Source organism: Stomoxys calcitrans, chromosome 5 (assembly GCF_963082655.1).
Source record: "Stomoxys calcitrans chromosome 5, idStoCalc2.1, whole genome shotgun sequence".
NCBI lineage: Eukaryota > Metazoa > Arthropoda > Insecta > Diptera > Muscidae > Stomoxys > Stomoxys calcitrans.
The window spans coordinates 35,175,289-35,199,584 of record NC_081556.1 but is presented as its reverse complement, the minus strand read 5'-3'; the positions used below and the strand labels follow the sequence as shown (position 1 = coordinate 35,199,584).

The following is a 24,296-nucleotide window of genomic DNA, read 5'->3' as shown; positions in this document are numbered from 1 at the left end:
TATTGATTTTTCAATCGTTTATTGGTTTTCCGATATATTGTCGATTTTTCGATAATTTGTTGATTTTCCGATAATTTATTGGTTTTCCTACATGTTATCGATTTTTTGGTTAATCGATCGTTTATAATTTTTGGATATTTCGTTTATTTTCAATTTACCAATTAATCAATCGATCGACCGTCGTAAAATTCTATGATGATTTCACGATGTCCGGACGGACGTCCTTTTGTGTGTCCGTCAGTTGTGATAACGCTACAGTCTTTAAAAATTGAGATATTGAGCTGCAAATTTGCACAGACTTGTATTTCTTCCACACGCCCGTTAAGTTCTTGAAAGGGCTTAATCGGACTATATTTGGATATTGCTGCCATATAGAGCGATCTGCAGATTTAGGGTCTTAAGCCTAGAACAGGAGCTTTTATCCTCCGATTTCGCTTAAATTTGTAACAGTGAGTTGCGCAGGTCTATGTCGGACTATATTTACATATAGCTGCCTTACGGGTGATTTGTCAATTCAAGGTTTCAAGCCCAAAACAGGCGCATTTATTACTCGATTTCGCGGCAACTTAAAACAGTGAGTTTTATTAGGCCCCAAAACATTCGAACCGCATACACTGATAGAAAAATGACGGTACTTTTCCAATACCGCCTGATATTATTTTGTTCGCGTCATTGGCAACGATTTTTAATACCAATTGGGATCAATTCAATGCCAGACGTGGTAGTCTCTTGTGTGGAAAACGTTGCTGTGTTGATGTATTCATATGATAACCACTTCTGGGAATCAATGCATATGAAATCAATTGCTGAATACTAAAAATTAAGGTTGGTCACGTTGTAATGTTATTTTTTGTAATTATTAACATAAATAATCAAAATTTAATTAAATTTAAATTATTTTTAATGATTTTTTTTGATTTATTAGGTATGGAATAATCAATAACGGTTTGGTACTAAAACCAATAATGGTCAGGTTCTAAAGCCAATAACCAATTGGTATTAAAACCAATACCAGTTAGGTAATAAGGCTAGTCCCAAACGGCGAAATATGCGTCTTAGACCCCATAAAGTATATATATTCTTGATCGTCGTGACATTTTAAGTCGAACTAGCTATGTCCGTCCGTCTGTCTGTCGATAGCACGCAAACTTTTGAAGGAGTAAAGCTATCCGCTTGAAATTTTGCACAAATACTTCTTATAGGTGTAGGTCGTTTGGGATTGTAAATGGGCCAAATCGGTCCATGTTTTGATATAGCTGCCATATAAACCGAACTTGGGTCTTGATTTCTTGAACCTCTAGAGGGCGCAATTCTACTCCAATTTGACTGAAATTTTGTACCTAGTGTTTTGACATCCCTTCCAACAACTGTGCTAAGTATGGTCAAAATCGGTTCATAGCCTGACATAGCTGCCATATAAACCGATGTTGGGTCTTGACTTCTTGAGCCTTTAGAAGGCGCAATTCTTATCAGATATGGCTGAAACTTTCCATGAGGTGTTTTACTATGACTTCCAACAACTGTGCTGAGTATGATCAAAATCGGTTCATAACCTGATGTGGCTGGCACATAAACCAATCTTGGGTCTTGAATTCTTGAACCTCTAGAGGGGGCAATTCTACTCCAATTTGACTGAAATTTTGCACGTAGTGTTTTGATATCACTTCCAACAACTGTGCTGAGTATGGTCAAAATCGGTTCATAGCCTGACATATCTGCCACATAAACCGATCTTGAGTCTTGATTTCTTGAGCTTTTAGAAGGCGCAATTCTTATCCGATTTGGCTCTAATTTTGCGCATGGTCTTTCGGTATCACTTCCAACATGTGTGCGAAGTATGGTCCAAATCGGTCCATAACCTGGTATAGGTGCCATATAAATAGATCTTGGTTCTTGACTTCTTCAGCCGCCAGCGGGCGCAATTATCATCCGATTCGGCTAAAATTGTGCATGAGGTGTTTTGACATGACTTCCAAAACTGTGATGAATATGGTGCAAATTGGTACGTAACCTGATATAGCAGCCATATAAACCGATCTGATATATTGATTTCTTGAGCCTCTAGAGAGAGCGCTTCTCATCCGACAAAGTACAAATTTTGTACAATGGCTTCTCCCATGGCCTTCAATAAACGTGTGCAATATGGTCTGAATCGATCTGTAGCTTGATACAGCTCCCATTTAAAAAATCATCTTTTGATTTTGCTTCTTGAGCTTCTACAAAGCTCAATTCTTTTTCGAATGAATTGACATATAACACAATGTTCTGCATTCAATTCATTTCATGGTCCGAATCGGATATAGCTCCAATAGCATAACTGCCCTTATTCATTATCCTTTGTTTGCCTAAAAAGAGATACTACGCAAAGAACTCGACAAATGCGATCCATGGTGCAGGGTATATAAGATTTGGCCCGGCCAAACTTAGCACGCTCTTACTCTTTTTGTACCATACGGTGTTGCTTTACTATCAATACCATATGGTATTGAAATGAGTACCCAAACGTACCCATTTCATATCAACTTCTCTCTGGGTTTATGATCCAGATCGGAGGATATTTGGATATAGTTGCCATATAAACCGATCTGACATTTTAGGGCCTTAAACCCGTAAGAGGCGTATTTACCCAATTTCACTGAAATTTGGATCACCGAGTTGCACTATACATCTGGTTGTCTAAAGCAAATATGATCCAGACCATATATTGGCGAATCTGCCGTTTAAGGCTACTATGCACTTAAAATCCTCATTTATAACTCGATTTCGCTGAAATTTAAAACATTGAGTTGAAATGGGCATACCGTTGTCCGAATGGAAGATGGTCGAAATCGGACCATATTTTGGCATAGCTGCCTTATAGACCGGTCTGTCGATTTAGGGCCTTAAGCAAATAAAATTGGCATTTATTATCAGTCTTTTTAGATATTTGGAGCAGTGAGTTGTGATAGGCCCCTCGTAATCAAAACTGCTCATATTTTGATAAATATGCCATATAGACCTATCTTCCGATTTAGGTTCTTAGCCAAATAGAGATGATTTATTGTCCGAGTTCGCTGAAATTTATAACTGTGGCATGTATAGGGCTCCTCTATGCCCAAAATAAATATGATTAAGATTGACCCATATTTGGATATAACTAAGAATGGTATACAAATTTAATTCAGTAGGATATGGAATATATCCATGGTGGTGGCTATCCAAAGATTGTTCAATTAATTTTTCAGAATTTTTCTTTACAACTGTTTTGTTAATCATTTATCGCAAGCTTATCGAAATAAACGTTTTTTTTTTTCTTCTTCAACTTATTCTCCATACCAACTGAGTTGTGTGCACACATTTCAAGTGAACAGAATTATTCTGACATGCTTAGTGCGCTTCCTAGACTAAAATCCTTGTTACATGTCATTCCTTTAGCCAATTTCTTCTATACGGGTATGGCACAACGTTTTTTGCCTGTGCTACTTTCACGACTTAGGGGAGGATTAAGAGGACTTACGTTATTGTTGCTAGATTGTGATCCTTTGGTGGAACCGTTACGTGAACTTGATGACAGGCTGTCACTGCCGATTGCCGTAACTCCCGCCCCCGTTGCGGTTGTTGCTGTTGTTGCTGCTGTTGTTACTGTTGCTGCAACAGCAGCATTTGTGGTGTTGCCATTTTCGGAGGAGCTTTTCTTGAAATTATCCGAAGATTTGGAAGTAGATACTTGCAATAACTGCGTGGCGCCATGAGCAGGTTTAGCAACATGTTGCTCTTGATTGGCAGTATGACTTAGAATGGCTGCTGCTGCTGCCAGCGTGGCACTTGGCGTGGGCGGTGGTTCAGGCATATAGTGACCCTGCAGGGGCTATAAGCTGGTAGTCAATACCGTATTTGATCTTAGTGCCGACGTGGGCACGGTGGTTTCGTTGTTGGTCGCACTCCACTTGGTGCTGCCCGCAGTGGTCGCCGTCGTCGCAGATGCCCCCACTGTAGATGGTGCTAATGACAGCGATGGTGGGGTCGCCACATGATTTGCATTGTTTACACTAAATGGCAATGCCGTGGCATTCACCAGGCCATTGAGACTACTGGCAATGGCATTTGTTGTGGACCCTATTGGCGCATTATTGGTGGTGTTGCTGGTGCAATTGGCCATATTTGCACAATGCTGCTGTTGATTGATTTTATTATTGTTCGCCACCACCTGGGCCTCATTGCCCAGCGATGAGTGGCTGGAAGTGTGGGTCTCCGAGGGCAGCTGTTCCTTATCGTTGTGATTGTTATTTGGCACATATTGATCAGCATAGGGAATCTGTTGATAGGCAGTGCTATCCAGATTGGTGAATATGCTGGATATTGTTATCGTTTGGGTGGCCATTTCACAGAGTTTTTTCTTTTGATTTACGCTGCTGTTTTCAGTGTTGGTGGGTGTGATGTGTTTCTGGATTTTCTCCTCTTGGGCACAGGTGGCCGCAGTGACCACCGCAGCGGCCATCATCGATGAGGGTCCTGTATTCGCTGTGCGATGCATGTTTGAACGTGGAGGCATCATACTTTGGCGTACATTGCGCTCAGGTCGTACGAGGATTATATAGAGCTGGCAAGGCAAAAAGGAAGAAAAGAAGGAATGAGAAAAGCTGTCAATTTTAAAAAATCAATAAAGAAGAGCTTTAAGAAAAAGCAGTAAGTAAACCTACAACTATTATATACTTGTTAAATACAAAATTGGCAAGCATCTTAGGTCCTCCTAAGATAAGGTGGACATAATCTCAATGACCTTACTGCTACTATGACCCTTTTAAGCAATTTATGTTAGTAATAAAACTAATGCATGGATATAAATCCTTCATACTAAGTGTTTTCGATGCATTAAGGGTTAGATTTGTTGAAAAATTAGCAAATCTGCAATAAAAGTCCTTAGCTACTTATCCCAAAAGTTTAATGCTTTCCTGCTGCTTTTAGGACATGACAAAATTTCTAGCCATTAAATGCTTCATTACCATACCTAACATACAGTTATGCTTGTCATAAAGTTCCAATCCACCCCACCCACTGTGGATAGAGCAGCAACTAAAGTAGTTATCATCATTATGTGATGTTATGTCTTTATTTATGGCCACAATTTCCGGTAACCAATAATGCACGTCTCTTCAATTTATTCCAAAACACAGCTATAACCCAAAATGGAAGTCATTGTATACGTGGTACCGAATTTATAGATTTTCAGCACCATATGCTTTCAGGGGCACCAATTTATGATGCTACATATTCTAGCTCCCCCCAAACAATACCACCTACCCAACAAAAAAAAAAAAAAAAAAAGGATCTTAATTATCCTCATAAATTTCTTATTTGCTCTTTATATCGAACTTAAATTGTGGCATATTTGCAAAGTGAATTTCGTGAGCTACGGCAACTGAAATGGGAATCATTGGGGAAACAGTTGTTTACTTACCTTGGGTGAGAATAAACATGCGATTGTTACGCTTGCCGATAAACTAATGGTCACCGACATCGATGTTATCCTCAGTGGAACATGATTGGCTGTTCCAAAGTAGAGCGGCACAAAGGCCAGCCAAATGACGCAGGTGGTGTACATGGTGAAACCTGTAAAGAGAATTGTCCAAATCGGGTATGTAATAACATGGGAAATAAAACGTAACAAATTCAATGCGATAATATTTTAAGTGTTGAATAAATAAAACATTGCTAAGGTCCATGTGGGTGGAAACATTTAGGGCTTTGGATACCCACAAACTCGAATATGTCTTTAAAACCACATTTCGCAAAAATGCGGTGTTAAATGGAACTTTAATGGATACGTAGCAGCTGTGACGAAATATGGTCGATTTTGGACCAAATTCGGTACGAACGTAGGGATTTAACACAGCACATTGTGCTAAATTTCAGAGATATGGTGCAAAAGATAATTTTATGGGTCAAAGATCTAAAATCGGGAGATCCATCTATACGACATCTTTACTACTACACTACTAAATTCCCCATGAACATTCCATTACGGAACAGGGGATACTTCTCTCATATCAATGAGTGCAGTCGGATTAAAGTTAAAGCTTAATGATAAGGGGCCTCCTTTTTATGCTGAGTCCGAATGGCGTGCCGCATAGCGACATCACATGGAAGAGAAGTTTAACATGGCAGAATCTTCTTCTTATATATAACAAGTAACCAGTGAGGAAGGTCAAAAGTCGGGCGGTGCCGATTGTATAATACCCTGCACATAACCTCTAAGTATTTGGGTATAGGTCCCATTATAACCTCTAAGTATAATGTGGGACCTATATCCAATTCTGAACCAATTTTGATGGACCTCGGCGAGCAAATATGTTCAAACTGTCAAAACTACGGTTGACAATTGACAACATTATGGCAATTTAACCAAAATCTGACTAACATATATATGAGAGCTATATCTAAATCTAAATCGATTTCCATGAAATTCACTAGTAATATACAGCCGCATAGAAATCCTTCCTGTTAAATTTCGAGAGAATCGGTCAACAAATGACAATTTTATTGCATTATTACTGAAAATCGGACGAACATATACATGGGAGCTATATCCAGATCTGAACTGATTTGTTCCAATTTCAATAGGCTTCGTCTCTAGGTCAAAAAAACATGCCTGTATCGAATTTGAAGACGATCGGATGAAAACTGCGACGTGTACTTTGTACACAAATAAACATGGACAGACGGACAGACAGACGGACATAGCTAAATCAAATCAAAAAGTGATTCTGAGTCGATCGGCATAGTTATCAATGGGAGATCCTTTTGGGTGTTACAAACTACAATAATTCACTTAGTTATAATACCCTGTACCACAGTAGTGGTGTAGTAAATAATAAATGTGGCTTTTATGGGCCTAAGACCCTAAATCGGAGGATCGGTCTATATGGCAGCTATATCCAAATCTGGACCGATCTGGGTCAAATTGACGAAGGATGTCAAAGGGCCCAACGCAACTCACTGTCCCAAATTTCAGTGAAATCGGATAATAAATGTGGCTTGTATGGGCCTAAGACCCTAAATCGGAGGATCTGTCTATATGGCAGCTATATCCAAATCTTGACCGATCTGTGCCAATTTGACGAAGAATATTGAAGGACCTAACACAACTTACTGTCTCAAATTTCAGCAAAATCGGGTAATAAATGTGGCTTTTATGGGCCTAAGACCCTAATTCGGCGGATCGGTCTATATGTGGGCTATATCAAGATATAGTCCGATATAGCCCATCTTCGAACTTAACCTGCTTATGGACAAAAAAAGAATCTGTGCAAAGTTTCAGCTCAATAACTTTATTTTTAAAGGCTGTAGCGTGATTTCAACAGACAGACGGACGGACATGTCTAAATAGTCTTAGATTTTTATGCTGATCAAGAATATATATACTTTATAGGGTCGGAAATGGATATTTCGGATGAAAGAGCAGACGATTTGGCAGTGAATGTGAGAGAAGTGCCGTCAGTTAACTTAATTAACCCGTAACCTTTGGGTTGACGCAGTCCGAGCCAAGGGCGTGAGAGACGAACGAGCATGCAGCACTGCGGAACAGCGAAATGGTCGTTAGGATGACGAAAATCCTATGGGGAGATGCGGATCATCAGAAGACGAGGCTATTACTGAAATGAAGTAAGAATGTGGTTAGTATAGCTTTCTGTATCATAATGGGACACATAGGACTACCAGTTCTCTTATGAAAAGTCGGCGCGGCAAGTGATGCAATATGTAGGGCAGGGTACATTTGTGGGTCCTTAAAGGTAAACCCAAGACGACTGCTTGTTTACCTCAGTTGGCAATAAAACCATGTTACAGTAGTGATAGCGTGTATGGGGCTTGTGGAGAAGACGAAATGTTGGACCATTTCCGGACTTCAACACACTTAGGGGTTTCGAATATCCGACAATTCGAGATTTAATGATGTGCACTGAGTTCTTAAAATAGATTTTTGGAAATTACGTTTTTATACCCTCCACCATAGGAGGGGGGTATACTAATTTTGTCATTCTGTTTGTAACGCCTCGAAATATGCGTCAAGACCCCATAAAGTATATATATATATATATATATATATATCTATATATATATATAGATATATATATATATATATTTTTTTTTAAGATGAACTAGCCATATCCGTCCGTCCGTCTGTCCGTCCGTCTGTCCGTCCGTCTGTCCGCCCATCTGTCTGTCTGTCCGACCGTCTGTCTGTCCGTCCGTCTGTCTGTCTGCCGAAAGCACGCTAACTTTCGAAGGAGTAAAGCTTGCCGCTTGAAATTTTGCACAAATACATTTTATTAGTGTAGGTCAGTTGGGATTATAAGGGGCTATATCAGTCTATGTTTTGATATAGCTGCCATACAAACTGATCTAGGGTCTTGACTCCTCTAGAGGGCGCTATTCTTATCCGATTTGGCTGAAATTTGGTATGACGTGTTATGTTATGACTTCCAACAACTGTGCTGAGTATGGTTCAAATCGGTCCGTAACCTGATACAGCTGTGTTATAAACCGATCTGGGTTCTTAATTCTTGAGCATCTAGAGGGCGCAATTCTTATCCGATTTGGCTGAAATTTGGCAAGGCGTGTTTTGCTATGACTTCCAACAACTGTACTAATTATGGTTCAAATCGGGCCATAACCTGATATAGCTGTCATATAAACCGGTCTGGGGTCTTGACTTCTTAGGCCTCTAGAGGGCGCTATTTTTATCCGATTTGGCTGAAAGTTTGCATGACGTTTTTTGTTATGACTTCCAACAACTGTGCTAAATATGGTTCAAATCGGTCCATAACCTGATATAGCTGCCATATAAACCGATCTGGGGTATGACTTCTTAGGCCTCAAGAGGGCGGAATTAGTACCCAATTTGGCTGAAATTTTGCACAACGGCTTTTCCCATAACCTTCAACATACGTGTCAAATATTGTCCGAATCGGTCTGTAGCCCGATACAGCTCCTATACAAACCGATCTCCCTATTTTACTTTTTGGGCCTCTAGAGGGCGCAACTCCTATCCGATGTGGCTGAAATTCGGCATGACGGGTTTCGTTACGATTTCAAACAACTGTACTAAGTATGGTTCAAATCGTTCCGTAACCTGGTTTAGCTATCATAAAAACCGATCTGCGATCTTGACTTCTTGAACTTTTAGAGGGCGCTATTCTTATCCGATTTGGCTGAATTTTTGTACAACGGTTTATAGCTGCCATATAAACAGTGATATAGTTGCCATATAAACCGATCTGGGATCTTGACTTCTTGAGCCCCTAGAGGGCGCAATTATTCTCCGATTTGGCTGAAATTTTGTACAACGGTTTCTTCCATGACTTTCAACATATGTGTCGAATATGGTCTGAATCAGTCTCATCAGCACCAATATAAACCGTCTCCCTGTTTTACTTTTTGAGCCTCTAGAGGGCGCATTTTTTACAACGAATTCTGCTATGGTCTCCCACATTCAATTAAATTATGGTCCGAATCAGACCATACATGATTTAGCTTCAATAGCATAGCAATTCTTATCTTTTATCCTTTGTTTGCCTAAAAAGAGATACCGGGAAAAGAACTCGACAAATGCGATATATGGTGGAGGGTATATAAGATTCGGCCGGCCGAACTTGGCACGCTTTTACTTGTTATTGCTAAGACTGGAAGCATCACATAACAGGTTTCTGAGTGAACCAATGTGTCCCAAACTATGGCATAAATGCAAATTGCAAATTTGCTCATGAATATTCCATTAAGCAACACGGGCAAACTTCCCACATATCAGCGAGTGCTGTCCAATTCAAGTTTTAAGCTCATTGATACGGGGACACCTTTTTATAGCCGAGTCCTAGCGGCATACCGCAATGTGACTCCTCTTTGGGGAGATGTTTTTACATGGCATAGCACACAAATGTCGTTGGCAGGGGACTGCTCAGATATTACTGATGTTCTCGCCAGGATTCAAACCCAGGCGTTCATCGCCATAGGCGGACATGCTATCCTTTGCACTATGGTGGCTTCCGACTGCCTGTTGATCGTTTTGTATTTCAATATTAAGCCCATGAACCTTAGAATTTCATTCCGTCCCATGAGACCTTCTACATTATCGATCACTCCAAAACCTTTAAACATAGCCCACCCTGTTTTAATTAAAATACGAGCATATCATACTTACCTATATGTTTCGATTCATTAAAAGCTTCCGGTATTTTGCGTGTGAGTACCGCATACACCGTACACACCACAATCAACACAATGGGATAGAAGAAGGCGATAACGTACGAAGCATCTATGTAGGAGTCACACACCAAGAGGTTATCTTCGCGCGTCGGATGATGATGCATGGCGTGCGAAGGTGCTATCAACATCCAGACACCATTTATTAGAATCTATTTGTCGCGTCGCAAGAAAATAAGACAAATTATAACAAAAACATGTATGAGAGTGGGATTTAAAAAGAAAAACGTTGCAAATTAATTGTTTATCTTTCGTCGCCACTTGCACAGACAAAGTCCATTGATGTATGACACTCATTGAAGTGTGCGAAAGTTGAAATAAGGGGGGGCGGGTCATAAATCTTACCTGCACCGATATGAAGAACGAACATATCACCAATTGCGATTTGGGGCTAATGAACGAAGGACGTTTTGCCGATTGTTTGCCAGCCTTGAAGATGCGTGCTATGCGATTGGTTTTCGTGAGCAAAGCGGCATAGACAACGGTGAAACAAAAACCCACAGCAAATCTGTAAGAAAACAGTAAAAGGCGCGAGTGAGAAGGGGAGTTTTATTAAATATTGTATGAAAAATGATTTTGTGGTGTGAGCATGAGTGTGGTTATGGCATGTCATGTGGCTTGCCACATAAAATTCCAGATATGACCATAAAAACTTGGCATACAACAAAGTTTTGCTCTTTACGCTAACAGGGAGGGTGGTAATAAATCGCATGTGTTTTGGTATGTCCGCGAAAATTTATGAGGTGGTAAATGTATTTTCTCTTTTTGAACTTTTCAATCATAAATCTCGGCGTTTATTGATATTAAGCAAAACCTATAAAAAAAAGTTTATAGCAAAAAAAAAAAAATTAATTATATTGTATTTAAAAGAAACTTAGTAGTGGCTTAAGGTCAAGCCCAATATTGAACTTTGTATTAAAATGGTCATTAATGGTCATTAAGGCAAGGGCAGTGGGAAACATTCAAAGCCAGCTCATACAGATCCAACAACAAAAAGCAGAGGTAAAAAGAGAGGTAAGCGCAGAGGTTAGCATGTCCGCCTATGACGCTGAACGCCTAGGTTCGAATCCTGGCGAGACCATCAGAAAAAATGTTCAACGGTGGTTTTCCCCTCTTAATGCTGGCAACATTTGTTAGGTACTATGCCATGTAAAACTTCTCTCGAAAAAAGTGTCGCACTGCGGCACGCCGTTCGGACTCGGCTATAAAAAGAAGGCCCCTTATCATTGAGCTTAAAACTTGAATCGGACTGCACTCATTGATATGTAAAAGTTTGCCCCTGTTCCTTAGTGGAATGTTCATGGGCAAAATTTGCAATTTGCAAAAAGAGATATCTAGGTAAGACGAAATCTATGACTCAACAAAGGAAATTTGCCAAAAGTTCCTATAGGAATAAAATTTAAACAAATATTCTTGCTACAACTAAATTTCCCATGAACATTCCATTAAGGAGCAAGTGATGCTTCTCTCATATCTCACATAAGTGAGTGCAGTCCGATTAGGATAGGTTAGGTTGAAAAGAGTGTACACCTATGCCAGTAATTGGCTTGTTGTACGCTCTACAAATGCCGCACCGATTTTACATAAGTGAGCTTGTAGTCCTATGTATCCGTTATGATACCAAAAGCTATACTGACCTCCTTCTTACTTCCTTTCAGTAATTGCCTCGTCTTCTCACAATCCATCAGTGTAATATGATCTACCATATGGCAATACTAGGGTTCCGCCAATCCAAGACTGTACTGCTAGCAGCAGTGCCTCGCACTCGACCTCAAGGTTCATCTCAGGTACCGACCGGAAACCTCTTCCCTTTTTTCCAGGTTCTCTATCGATGCCTCGATTATACCGCAATGGTATGAGCTGATCCCATCCTCAATCCATTCTCACATCGCCTTAAGTCGCATAGCCGCATTGGATGCCTCACATTTAATCTGTATGTCAATGGGTCGGATATCTAGAATAGTCTCCAGTGACCTAGTGGGCGTGGTCCTCATCCGTCCGCCTATGCCAAGATAACATGTTCTCTGAACCTGTTGTATGGTCTTTATGTTGCACTTTTTCTTCATAGCAGTCCACCAAACTACTGAGGCGTAAGTAAGTATTGACCTAATCACGCTCCTGTAGAGCCATTGGACTATCCTCGGATTATTTCCCTATTTAGAGCCTACGGTCTTATACAAGCTCACTCCTTTGTACTTGATCTTGTCAGATAACGAAATTGTTTCGTGCCCTCGTGAACAGGCGAATTTCAGTCTTCTCTGGGTTAACATTGATACCTCTGGGTCTAGCCCAGTCATATGCAAGACCTTTTCCACCCTTCTGCATAGCTTGTTTGGATTCTTACCCCTTAGAAGTATTATAACCTCGTCTGAGTAACAGACGGTTTCAAATCCCTCCTCAGTCAGCATCCGTAATACGTCATTTATGGTGGTCACCCATAGGAGCGGCGATAAAATGCCCCCCTTTGGCGTGCCTTGTGCCACTTTCTCCTTTATATTTATGCCATAGGATACACAATTTATCCACCTGTTCCTTAGCATATGGTTTATTCAGTCTCTAAGGACCTGGTCCACCCTGTACTGGTCTAAGGATTGGATTAGTGTTTCGGTCCCCACATTATTAAAACCCCCCTCGATGTCAATGCATACCGCCAGTGTGTTCTCCAGTCTCCACTGATCTTCAGTTCGATTAAAGTTTAAGCTCAATAAAAAGGGGCCTCCTTCTACGAACGGCGTGCCACATAGCGACAACCACTTGGCAGAGGAGTTCTAACATGGTAGGACACCTCACAAATAGAGCCAGCGTTAGTCAAGGGATAACCACTGCTGAAAAATTTTCTGATGCTCACGGTGGGATCATCTGGGCCACGGTGGCTCCCAAATTTTCCTGTTGAACTGACATTTTTAACAAAAATTCTACTACAATGATGGAACGAATACCTTGATCATGCGATCCATGACAAATACCAGAGCAAAATTCTGAGGAGTATAGCAAGCAGCTAGTTGGTCATATAGAAAAGTGGGTGTAGGGGCTCTTGATGACGCGAAATCGGAGTTCATACAGAGTCATCTGGTGGACATGAGAGATCCCTCCCTTTTGGTAAATTGGATTGTTTCGATGCTGAAATGCCCGATTATCAATACTGGCATAGGGCTCGATTATGAATAGCGTAACCTCCGCAAGGAGGGGTTTTATCCCTTATTTGTTGGCTCATTTTGAGTTATCAATGGGATCGAGAAGAAGAGGGTGAAGGTCGTTGCCTACGCGGATGGCACCGTTATTATGCTGCGGGCTTAATTCTCCTCTATTATTTCCGATCTTGTTCGGGAAGCTTTGAGAAAAAATGCTGCATAGGTGGGGACCAACGGGCTTGCCATAAACCTTAGAAAGGCTGAGGTGGTACTTTTCACCAAAAGAAGAAAGCATAGTGTATTCAGGGGACCTGTCATGGATTGGGCAAAACTGGAGCTCTTTCTGGAGAGGATATAATGGGAGTGATTCTTGACCTGACCAAAGTCAAAAGGGAACTCAATGCACTCGACTCCTTTTTCAACTCCATATAAAGGTGTTGACAGCTTTGGCCCTGTAAATGAGTGAAGAAAGATGAAGACGATCTCAAACAACCTGGCACGGAGACCAATGGAAATTGGACTACCGGGATTTTCTTTTACCCACAGGTAGGATTGGTCGGCGAAGGTTATTTGGGGGAAATCGATTTCACTTTCATTATGCTCAAAGTCCAACTTGTCTATGTAACACAGGGGAGGGCTAGATTAGCAAGATTGCAAATAGGGTTTTATGCCCCATTTTCTGAAATCTGGTTATCAATGGGATTCTCGAGTCTATCGAGAAGTGGAAAGTGAAGATCGTTGTCTCTCTCTCTCTCTATTATTGCCGACCCTGTTGAGGAAACTGTATGGATGGGCGAGGACCACAGGGCTTGGCGTTAACTCCAGAAATACAGAGGTGATACTTTTCACCAGAAGTCGAAAGCTGTGTTTTTCCCGGGGTCCTGCTCTGGATGAGGTAAAGCTGTCGTTCTTTCCGAAGGCCAAGTATCTGGAAGTGATTCTTGACCAGACCAGAGCCAAAAAGAGACTGAACGCACCCTACCCCTGCCGTAGAGTGATATAAAGGAGCTGGAGCTCTAAGACGTGTAGATGCACTGAAAAATCGAAAGAAGGTCTTAAGACCTTGAAAAGAGTAAAGGGTAGTTCTTCATCTATTCCAACTTTTGTTAAGGACGATCAAATGTTCACTGACCCGGTTGATAAGATTAAACTGTTGGCTGATATATTTGCAGGGAATTCTTCCCTGCCGGATAGCAATCAACCACTCCCTTCAATCGAAAATGTATCTGGCATCATACCCCAAATATTTTTTCGAATTCATTAAAGGGTTAAAAGGATTCTTGAAAATCTGGACGTAAATAAATCCCCGGGCCCGGATGGCATATCAACACTTGTCTTGCGCAAGTGTTCTTCGACGCTCGCTTGTCCACTACGCAATCTTTTCAAACTTGCCTACCGTGCGGAAGTCTTCCCGGCCCGTTGGAAGGTTGCGAACGGTCAGCCAATACCCAAGAAGGGTGAGGTAAACAACGCTGCGAGTTATCGGCCAATTGCGATATGCTCCGCTCTCTCCAAGGTCATGGAGAGCATGGTTAATTACCATCTTGTGAGGTATTTTGAGTCTAATGGCCTTCTTAGCGACCAACAGTATGTGTTCCGCAGAAATCGCTCCATGGGTGACTTCATGGCACTTCTGTCGGAACGCTGAAGTTGCTCAATCCACCAGTTTGGTTAAAGTAAGGTTGTGGCTCTGGATATCTTCAACGCATTTGATAGGGTCTGGAACGTTGCCCTACTATCAAAGCTTGTCGCATTTGGTGTCGGTAATGGCTTCGTTCGATTTATTTCGAGCTTTCTCAGAGGTCGCACTATTCGAGTCGTTATAGATGGGTTCTCATCCAATGAGCGCAAATTGACCGCAGGTTTGCCCCAGGGCTCTGCTCTTTCTCTTTCTCTTTTTCTAATTTTCATCAACGATCTGTTGGGTCAGACATCGAGTCCGATCTACTCATTTGCGGATGACAGTAATCTCTGTCATTCGTACTCATTCGACCATATGCCAAGTCTTCGAGAGATTGGGGACAAGAGGTGGGTTATGGACGATACAATCTGCCAGGATTTGCCGGCCATTTCTGAGTGGGAACGAATGAATCGCGTAGATTTTAATGCACGGAAGACTCAGTGCTCAGACTTGTTGTCACACAAACGATTCGCTGAACCTACTACGATCATCTTTGTCTATCAACGGTGTAGATGTTGAGCAATCAAAAGCTCTTGATGTTCTGGGCATGCAAAATACAAAGTGATGTCCGTTGGGTGAAACATGTATTCGAAGTGTCGAAAGAAGCATTCAAGTGTTTAGGCTTCCTTAAACGGTGTAAGAATTACTTCACTCCGTTTGATCTTCTTAACATCTGCACCACTTTCATAAGGCCGAAAATGGAGTACAACTCACATGTATGGCCAGGAGCTGGGATGATTTTGACTGGACCGTGTACAGAGGAGAGCGATGGCGTTGATTGGGGAGAGTAGGGTATCCAATTCTATTGCGTCCCTTCATCATCGTCGCGATGTTGGTTGTTTGGCGCTGTTCTATCGTTACTTCATGGTGCACACACCATGTCTGATATTCGTCTTCTAATTTCTGATGTAAGGATGTATTTCAGGGATACTAGACATTCCAGGAACTCACACCCGTTTGTAGTTGATTGGCCAGCGGCCCGCACAATGCATTATAGAGAGAATTCTTTTTTCGTCCGAACCGTTCGTATGTGGAATCGACTTCCGGGTTATGTTTTTCCCACCCACTTTGACATCCAAGGATTTAAGACTAATGTCAATAAGCAATACATTCTGACATGCTAACCTCTACACCATGGTGGCTCTGGATTCCCTATCTTCGGCTAACGAGCCGGTCACTAAACTGAACTGTGTAGTAGGTCCATTGCGGAGCACATGGAAAGTCTGAATAATTGCTACTGTAAAACCGCCTAAGGACGATCTTGAAAACATTGCTGTAGGAGGACTCTTCTACATATACAAGATGGGTTGTTACTGACAGGGAACGCGATGAAATCCTCCATGTGGTCATAAATGCAAGGAAGCTTAGGGCCACTGGTTGGTACACCGAATAGACATTTAGATGAATGCGGACCATTGCGGACAAAATTTCTTATAAAAATGAAATTTTGACAAAATTTCATATGGAAATGAAATTTTGACAACATATCCTATAGAAATAACAAGTAAAAGCGTGCTAAGTTCGGCCGAGCCGAATCTTATATACCCTCCACCATGGATCGCATTTGTCGAGTTCTTTTCCCGGCATCTCTTCTTAGGCAAAAAAAAGGATATAAGAAAAGATTTGCTCTGCTATTAGAGCGATATTAAGATATGGTCCGGTTTGGACCACAATTAAATTATATTTATGTTGGAGACCTGCGTAAAATGTCATCCAATTCGAATAAGAATTGCGCTCTTTGTGGGATCAAGAAGTAAAATAGAGAGATCGATTTATGTGGGAGCTGTATCGGGCTATAGACCGATTCAGACCATAATAAACACGTATGTTAATGGTCATGAGAGAATCCGTCGTACAAAATTTCAGGCAAATCGGATAATAATTGCGACCTCTAGAGGCTCAAGAAGTCAAGATCCCAGATCGGTTTATATGGCAGCTAAATCAGGTTATGAACCGATTTGAACCATATTCGGCACAGTTGTTGGATATCATAACAAAATACTGCGTGCCAAAATTCATTCAAATTGGATAAGAATTGCGCCCTCTAGAGGCTCAAGAAGTCAAGACCCAAGATCGGTTTATATGACAGCTATATAAGGTTATGAACCGATTTGAACCATACTCCGCACAGTTGTTGGATATAATAACAAAACACGTCGTGCAAAATTTCATTCCAATCGGATAAGAATAGCGCACTCTTGAGGCTCAAGAAGTCAAGACCCAAGATCGGTTTATATGGCAGCTATATCATTTTATGGACCGATTGAAACCATACTTGGCACAATTGTTGGATATAATAATGAAACACGTCGTGCAAAATTTTATTCCAATCGGATAAGAATTGCGCACTCTAGAGGCTCAAGAAGTCAAGACCCAAGATCGGTTTATATGGCAGCTATATCAGGTTATGAACCGATTTAAACCATACTTGGCACAGTTGTTGGATATCATAACAAAACACGTCGTGCAAAATTTCATTCCAATCGGATAAGAATTGCGCACTCTAGAGGCTCAAGAAGTCAAGACCCAAGATCGGTTTATATGGCAGCTATATCAAAACATTAACCGATATGGCCCATTTACAATACCAACCGACCTACACTAATAAGAAGTATTTGTGCAAAATTTCAAGCGGCTACCTTTACTCCTTCGGAAGTTAGCGTGCTTTCGACAGACAGACGGACGGACAGACGGACGGACATGGCTAGATCGACATAAAATTTCACGACGATCAAGAATATATATACTTTATAGAGTCTCAGACGAATATTTCGAGTAGTTACAATCAGAATGACGAAATTAGTATACCCCCCATCTTATGGTGGAGGGTATAAAAAACTCAGGTTTGCGTAACACACCCCTTTTTCATCAAACTCAAAATCGAGTCCCTCAATATGATGATCTTCCGAATATTTCCCTTGTTTTGCAAAATAAGCAATGCTGATTATTTTTACAACTTTAATGTAAATGCTAATCCAGACATGCTTTTATACCTTCCCAGTGTCCATGCAATACCATTGATGGTATTTCCGATTTAGAACAACTACATCGTTATTACCACCCACCATGTGAAACATTTCACATTGTTGTCATGAAATGCATTGCTCTTTTCTCCTCATACCTAAAACGGTGGGAAAATAGAAAACTTTTTGCAAAGTACTTACCGTTGAATGGCACACACCACATTGGTGGGCTTCAATACCAGGGCAAATGTGACCGCGTAACACATTAGAATGCCAGCCAAGAGAATGTAGCTCAATTCTCTGCCGGAAGCTCGCACAATGGGCGTATCATTGTGCCTGTAGATGGTTTTTGTCCAATGAGTTTGGCCATTTCATGGAATGCATATAAAAAAGTTGGAATAGAAAGAAAATGTGTATAAAGGAAAATTTGACGAAAAAAAGAAAAAAACACATCAGGAATGCTAATGAAATTTTAATATTTTTTTAATCGCCTTGCATGATGCTTAAAGTTGTGTAGGTGTACCAAAACCCTCTGGCATTTGAGAAGCTTAGAGGAAAGTTTTATTTAACGAGTGTTAAGGTCAACTATATAATCGAAAAGGTATCAAGGTGCCAATGGCATGTATTGTAGTTAGCTCAAATCTTTTAAGTAAAAATAAGAAAAAGCGTTCCAAGTTCGGACGGGCCAAATCTTGGGAACCCACCACCATAGATTCTGATAAAAATGTATGCAAACAAAATTTAGTTGAAGCGCATAATGTTATTCTACATACCAAGCTTCTGTCAAACCAGCAAAAATTAAAGCTTCTAGGAACCGAACAAGGATAATCAAAAGAACGGTTTATGTGGAAGCTATATGAGGTCATAGACTGTTTTGGACCGTACTTAGCACAGTTGTTGAAAGTCGGAACAAACAATGTGCAAAATTTCAGCCAAATCGGACAAAAATTGCGGCTTGTAAGGACTCAAGAAGTCAACTCGGCAGATCGGTTTTTATGGGAGCTATACCAGGTTGTAGACCGATTTGAACCGTACTTGGCACAGTTGTTGAAAGTCGAAATAGAACACTATGTGAAAAATTTCAAAAAAATCGGACAGAAATTGCGGTAGCTGTATAAAAATATAAATTGATCTAAACCATATGCGACACGGGTATCGAAAAGCTTAACATAACTGTGTCACTGTGTCAAATTTCAGCGAAATCGGATTATAAATGCGCCTATTATGGGGTCATGACTTTAAATAGAGGGATCGATCTATATGGCAGCTATATCAAAATCTGAACCGATCTGAGCCAAATTGAAGGGGAATGACAAAGGTTCTAACACAACTCCCTGTTGCAAATTTCGGCGACATCGGACAATAAATGCGCTTTTTATGGGCCCAAAACCTTAAATTGAGAGATCGGTCCATATGGCAGCTATATCCAAATCTGGGCCGATTTGGGCCAAATTGAAGAAGGATGTCGAGTGGCCCAACTCAACTCACTGTCCCAAATTTTGGCGACATTGGACAATAAATGTGCCTTTTATTGGCCCAAAACCTTAAATCGAGGGATTGGTCTATATGGCAGCTATATCCAAATCGTGGCCGATTTGGGCCAAATGGAAGAATGATGTCGAGTGGCCTAACGCAACTCACTGCCCCAAATTTCGGTGAATTTGGACAATAAATGCGTCTTTTATAGGTCCAAACAACACAACAAGCCTAACACAACTCACTGTCTCAAATTTCGGCGAATTAAATTGAGGGATCGTTCTATATGGTAGCTATATCCAAATCTGGTCCGATCTAAGCCAAATTGAAACAAGATGTCGAAGAGCCTTAAACAACTCACTACCTTAAATTTTGGCAAAATCAGACAATAAATGCGCCTTTTATGGGCCCAAGACCTTAAATCGAGAGATCGATCTATATGACAGGTATATCCAAATCTGAACCGATCCGGGCCAAATTGAAGAAGGATCTGCAAAATCGGATAATAAATGTGACTTTAAAGGGCCTAAGACCTTAAATCGGCGGATCGGCCTATATGGGGCTGTATTAAGATATAGTCAAATATAGCCCATCTTCGAACTGAACCTGCCCTTGGACAAAAAACTATGGGGATTAGCGAGGTGATGGGGGGGAGATTAGCGAGACGGTGTGGGATTTCAGTAGGGCCCTTGAAGAGACGAGACGACTGTTGCAAGGCTGGCCACCTTTTCTCGGGAAGTATTTCTTAGAAGGCGGACTAGACTTAGTGGAGGGATATATACACGCTAGTTATCCATAACGAGGTGTTGCTGTGATGGCGCGACTGTGTGATTTGGTTCTGCGCATGGCATGGCCTGGCATCTGCCTTGCAGCGGTGTTTGCCCATTATTGGTTCCCTTAACTTTTGTGGTTGTGTTCGGTCACCCGTGAGGGTGGCCGCGTTGATTGTAAAGTCCCATATTGATGCTGATATATGTGGCGTAGCCCGTGAGGGCTACTGTGTCCTGTTTGTGTTTGTGTATATCGTCCCGTTGTATGTTTGATACATACTTTTGTATGCTGGCTTGAGGTCGGCTTAGGCCGATTTATCACATCCAGGTGATCAGTCTGGAACTATTTGGGGTTCAACTGGTTGTAGTCTTTATACCCTCTACCATAAGATGGGGGTATACTAATTTCGTCATTCTGTTTGTAACTACTCGAAATATTCGTCTGAGACCCCATAAAGTATTCATATTCTTGATCGTCGCGAAATTTTATGTCGATCTTGCCATGTCCGTCCGTCTGTCCGTCCGTCCGTCTGTCTGTCGAAAGCACGCTAACTTCCGAAGGAGTAAAGCTAGCCGCTTGAAATTTTGCACAAATACTTCTTATTAGTGTAGGTCGGTTTGGTATTGCAAATGGACTATATCGGTCCATGTTTTGATGTAGCTGCCATATAAACCGATCTTGGGTCTTGACTTCTTGAGCCTCTAGGGTGCGCAATTCTTATCCGATTGGAATGAAATTTTGCAAGACGTGTTTTGTTATGATATCTAACAACTGTGCCAAGTATGGTTCAAATCGGCCGATAAACTGATATAGCTGCCATATAAACCCATCTGGGATCTTGACTTCTTGATCCCTAGAGGTCGCAATTATTATTCGATTTGCCTGAAATTTTGTACGACGGATCCTCTCATGACCATCAGAGCAAATCTTTTCTTATATCCTTTTTTGCCTAAGAAGAGATGCCGGGAAAAGAACTCGACAAATGCGATCCATGGTGGAGGGTATATAAGATTCGGCCCGGCCGAACTTAGCACGCTTTTACTTGTTTAAGGCTACGAAGTCTCACCGGAGACTTTAATCTGGTACCACGGGTGTCAGGAGCCCCTGGAACTTTGGTTCCAGCCTGACAATGGTGAGGCCCCAGTGGGGAGCAACGTGGTGGCTGTGGTTTGTACCCAAATCACGGGTAGAGCTTAAGCTCGGCGTGGAGTTGCGTTTTCAACCGGGTGCCGTGACCCATAGATCGGAAGAAGTTTTAGGTAGTGCTCCGCTCCTAACCAAGGAGGTGAACACGTCCAAATACGTGGGATCAAATTGGTACGCATGTGTGGGTTACCACATGTGGGGGCGTTGGTAGACGCATTGTATTCACCCTTGGGCCTTGGACCTCGTAGGTTTGGGCCGTGATGGCAGAGAGACGGACAGACGGACGGACAGACAAACGGACAGACGAACGGAGAGACGGAAGTACGTGACTATTTTTACGCTGATCAAGAATATATATACTTTATAGGGTCGGAAATGGATATTTTGATGTGTTGTAAACGAAATGACAAAATAAATATTCCCCCATCCTTCGGTGGTGCCAATGAAAAGTCAATAGCTATGATGCAAATATTTGTCTCAAATTTGTTTTATTATGTTCAAGTGTTTGTTCCCAAATCAAATTGGGAGATCTCTGAACTAGAGGATATGTCAAGTTATAAGCAGTTATGGGCTTTGAGTAACTTTACATGCCATTGAGTTATCCCCTTACCCATAGACAAGTCTCTTATTTCCTATGACGATGTATTTTCCAACAACACAGCCAATAAGGTAACAATTGAATGAACATAGCTCTTTTTCTAAAGGGAATGGCTATAGAGATTCTTGCATCCATACTGCAACTCAAGCCTGCATAGTCTTGCACTATAAGTGGCAAATCTTGAAACAGAATTGGCTTAAATTTATTTTCTGCATTTCAGTTTGCAACACATGTTAAATAAACAATGTTTTCGTATAAAGCCCAATGATTGTTATTTGCATTCGTTACAGTTCACGATAGCTGCAGACCTTTTCACAATAAACTTTTAATGGCAACTTAATACCGGAAAATGTTCAATGTTTTTGTGGTCTGTTCAAGGCCTCGAATGTAACAACGCAGCTTTACATGGGAATGCATTTAACGCTCTATGCTATGCTGGGATTTGAGATAAGTTTTTACGAGTATGTGCGTTAAGGATAACAAGCCATCGGAGATGTATTGAATGTTGTTTTTTGCGACTAGCTTTCGTATGCATTCTTTGTTTTTTTTTGTTTTTTTGGGTCAAACATATACCAAACTCAATGGTGCATAAAACTGTGGCATTGGCATTGGATGTGTACATTTAAACTGCTACATAGTTTGTAGGATTTTTTGCAATTGTTCAAATGGGATCTGTGAAAGGATTATTGCCGGAAAACAATTCAAACAACAAATATTAAAGGAAAATATTGTTCGTAGCCCTGTTTCGGCGAAATTAAGTTTACTATGGAAATAAAATTTTGAGAAAAATTGCTGCTGAATGAAAATGTTAGTGAATGTTCCAAGGATAACAAATTTAGTTGAACTTTTCTGTGGAAATAAAATTTTTTTAAAATTTTCCAAAGAGATTAATTTGCCCTGTTTTGTGGTACTTTATTTTGGTTCAATTAATTTTCAGTAAAATACGATTTTGGCAAGGTATTCTAATAAAAATTAACCTTTAATAAAATGGCATCAAAATTAAACGAAATTTTCCATAGAAATAAAATTATCTAAAAATTTTTTAGATATACAAAATGTTGTCAAAAATTTCTATTGAATTTAACTTTTAGCAAAGTTTTGATAACAATTTAATTTTGTCAACATTTTCTACGGAAACGAAATTTTGGCAGAATTTGCCATGGATATAAAATATGAGGAGTTTTTCTAATGAAATCAAGTTTTTAAAAATATTTTAAAAAAATTAAATTTTATAAAAATAAAACAAGTAAAAAGGCATTAAGTTCGGCAGGGCCGAAATTTGGATACCCACCACCTCGGGCATATATGAAAACCACCTTTTGTCGCAATCCTATGAAAATTGGATAATTCCCCCCTATCCTACGGTGGTGGGTATAAAAAATAGAGATATTGAGATAAAACTTTGAATAGATTCTTTTTTTGGTAATAGGCAGGTTAAGTTTGAAGATGGGCTATATCGGACTATATCTTGATATAGCCACCTTTATAGACCGATCCGCCGATTTAAGGTTTAAGGCCCATTAAAGCCACAATTATTATCCGATTTTGCTGAAGTTTGGAACAGTCAGTTGTATTAAGCCTCTCGACATCCTTCTTCAATTTGGCCCCGATAGGTCAAGATTTGGATATAACTGTCATATAGACCGATCCGATCCGATTTAGGGTCTTCGGCCCATAAAAGCCACATTTATTATCCGATTTTGCTGAAATTTGGGATTTTGCTGAAGTTTTGGGGCCATTTATTGTCCGATGTCGCCGAAATTTGGGACTTTGAGTTAAGTTAAACCCCTCGACATACTTCTGCATTATGGCACAGATCGGTCCAAATTTGGATATAGTTGCCATATAGACCGATAACTCGGTTTTAGGTTTTGGGGCCATAAAAGGCGCATTTATTGTCCGATGTCGCCTCAATTGGGGACAGTGAGTTGTGTTAGGCCCTTCGATGTCCTTCGTCAATTTGGTCAAGATCGGTTCAGATTTGGATATAGCTGCCATATAAACCGATTTCTCGATTTAAGGCCTTTGGCCCATAAATGGCGCATTTTTTGTCACATTTCGCCGAAATTTTGTTCAGTGACTTGTGTTAGGCCCGATATTTGATTTAGATTGGTCCAGATTTGGTTATAGCTACCATAGAGACCGATTTCTCGATTTATGGTCTTGGGCCCTTAAAAGGCTATTGTGAATTGTGTTAGGCTCTTCGACATCTTCCTGCAATTTGGCTCAGTTCGGTTCAGATTTGGATATAGTTGCCATGTATATCGATTTCTCGATTTAAAGTCTTGGCCCCA

At 40.7% G+C, this 24,296-nt stretch overlaps 1 protein-coding gene across 1 annotated transcript in view; it reads right to left on the bottom strand.

The window, feature by feature from the left end:
* Positions 1-3,847: 3,847 nt before the first annotated feature.
* The window catches only part of LOC106089588 (metabotropic glutamate receptor 2), a 492,052-nt gene continuing 471,603 nt past the window's right edge, over positions 3,848-24,296 (bottom strand). The window contains exons 12-16 of the mRNA XM_059369726.1: positions 18,213-18,347; positions 10,582-10,744; positions 10,175-10,388; positions 5,438-5,589; positions 3,848-4,579 (exon numbers count right to left, since the gene is read on the bottom strand). Coding sequence (XP_059225709.1) covers positions 3,848-4,579; positions 5,438-5,589; positions 10,175-10,388; positions 10,582-10,744; positions 18,213-18,347 — 1,396 coding nt within the window. The remainder of the gene's footprint in view (positions 4,580-5,437; positions 5,590-10,174; positions 10,389-10,581; positions 10,745-18,212; positions 18,348-24,296) is intronic.